This window comes from Anopheles bellator, unplaced genomic scaffold (assembly GCF_943735745.2).
Source record: "Anopheles bellator unplaced genomic scaffold, idAnoBellAS_SP24_06.2 scaffold01988_ctg1, whole genome shotgun sequence".
NCBI classification, from domain to species: Eukaryota; Metazoa; Arthropoda; class Insecta; order Diptera; family Culicidae; genus Anopheles; species Anopheles bellator.
This window is the reverse complement of record NW_026686110.1, coordinates 1-1,750: the sequence shown is the minus strand read 5'-3', so window position 1 is coordinate 1,750 and position 1,750 is coordinate 1. Positions and strand designations below refer to the sequence as shown.

Genomic DNA, 1,750 nt, shown 5'->3' with positions numbered 1-1,750 from the left:
AATCCGATGATCGGCACGCTGTTCCAGATCGCCTCATGGGTGCTCAAAAGTCCGCTGTGCGTGATGAACAGCTTAATGTTGGGATGGGCCAGTAAATCGTTCTGGGGCATCCAGGCACGAATGTACACATTTTTGGGTACCTTCATCGGTAGCTTGGCTTCGTCGGATTCAAACTTCCACAGGAACTGATACTGGGAGAGTCGCCCCATCGCGGTAAGAATGTTGGTAATGCGCTCGGGACCCAGCAGATCGCTACGGGCATTGCTGCCGAGCGAGAAGAGGATGAATCCATTTTTGGCTCCCTCGACCACTTTGAGGAGATCCGCTGGCAGTGGCTTCGCTGGCTGGATTTGCATTCCACCGACCGGTATCATATTCGGCATCATCGGTTCCTTGTACTGGATAATCGGATTGGCGTTGATGAAGGACAGTTTCACGTTTTTGTAATAAGTCCTGGTGCTCGGGGCGCTCGGATAGAGTTTGTGGAAAATTCGGTCCGCTTCCGGGTGGAGAAAGATCTCGTGCAGTGTCATTTCGTACAAATCGTAGTAAAGATTCTTCACTCGCTGTACAAAACTCATCGATTCCGGTGCGTCGAAGACATGGTTTGGAACTAGGCCGGAGTAGGAAAAGGCACCGAGCACTGCCGCAGCTGTCGACGGAGCATTATACGGCGTCGACGGGATATATGGAACACCCTTGAAGCGGTGCAAAATGATCGAGGAAATGCACGGACCGATCATGTAATCACTCACAAACAAATCGAACTTAAAATCCTGCGGATAGGCCAGAAGCGAGTGTAGCCCTTCAGACTTGATGGCTGCTTCGCAGAGGTCCAAACCGAACTCATCAAACAAATTTAACATTTTAGTCGGGCTGTCGTTGGCCATAGCGAAAAAATCCATCTTCTGTCGCATCGAGGTATTGTACATGGTGCTGTAGAAGTTTTCTAGATGAATGTAGGTCAAGTTCGCTGGCGGTTTCTTCTCCACATCCGCACTGATCACCGTCACGTTGTGGCCACGCTTTCCCATTTCGTTCATCAGTGGTCGAAGCCTGTGCGAAGAAATTAAACAAAAGAAATTTTATTGTTAAGATGTGTGTCGAGAAAGTAAAATTACCCTCTTACCATATGTAATGACTCGGGGAAGGAACGCCGGACATGAAGAGAATATTTTCCGCCTGGCAAACGGCAACTGCTGCCAGCAAAACGATCCAGACCGATCGGTAAGCCATTTCTAGACAAGATGCGAGCGTAAAGTGTACTGCGAGTGGTGTCTTCCCTCCCGTTTATATGTTTGATTATAATGTCAACAAAACAGATCATGACGTATACAGTGTCTAGCGCGAACTATTGGTCTCTTGAGATAAGACTCGTGACTGGCAATAATGAACCGGTTTTTTTCGCTTCCAAGGTGTCTAACGATCTAACAGCAGTTTCACTGCACGCCTGCACCAAACGTGATCGAAGATGAGGTTGTCCTTTTTGGCGTGCCCTCTTATCTACCGCACATCAACGGGCCAGATAACCCGGCGGGTACTGGCAAATCACGCGCGTCATCACGCCGGTTTGGCATGGATTGCGAGATAAGTAACAATGTCCTGCGGGCAAAGAAAACGTGCTAGACGCCGAGTTATGCGTGAGTAGATTAGCGAGAGTGAGTAGGCACGGCTTGAGGAACAAAGTTACTAAAGCGTGCAATAGGGAGGCCCATGTTTGATTTCTTATTTGGCCCAGCACGTGAATGCC

General features: G+C 48.9%; 1 protein-coding gene across 1 annotated transcript; it reads right to left on the bottom strand.

Annotated features, from left to right (window-relative positions):
- Positions 1-5: 5 nt before the first annotated feature.
- Positions 6-1,236, bottom strand: LOC131214708 (UDP-glycosyltransferase UGT5-like; the record flags this gene model as incomplete). Its single annotated transcript, XM_058209042.1, has 2 exons — positions 1,130-1,236; positions 6-1,056 (listed from the first exon to the last, which is right to left on the bottom strand). Coding segments are annotated over exons 1-2 (1,158 nt in total), but the record flags the coding sequence as incomplete, so codon positions are not given.
- Between the last annotated feature and the right edge of the window lie 514 nt (positions 1,237-1,750).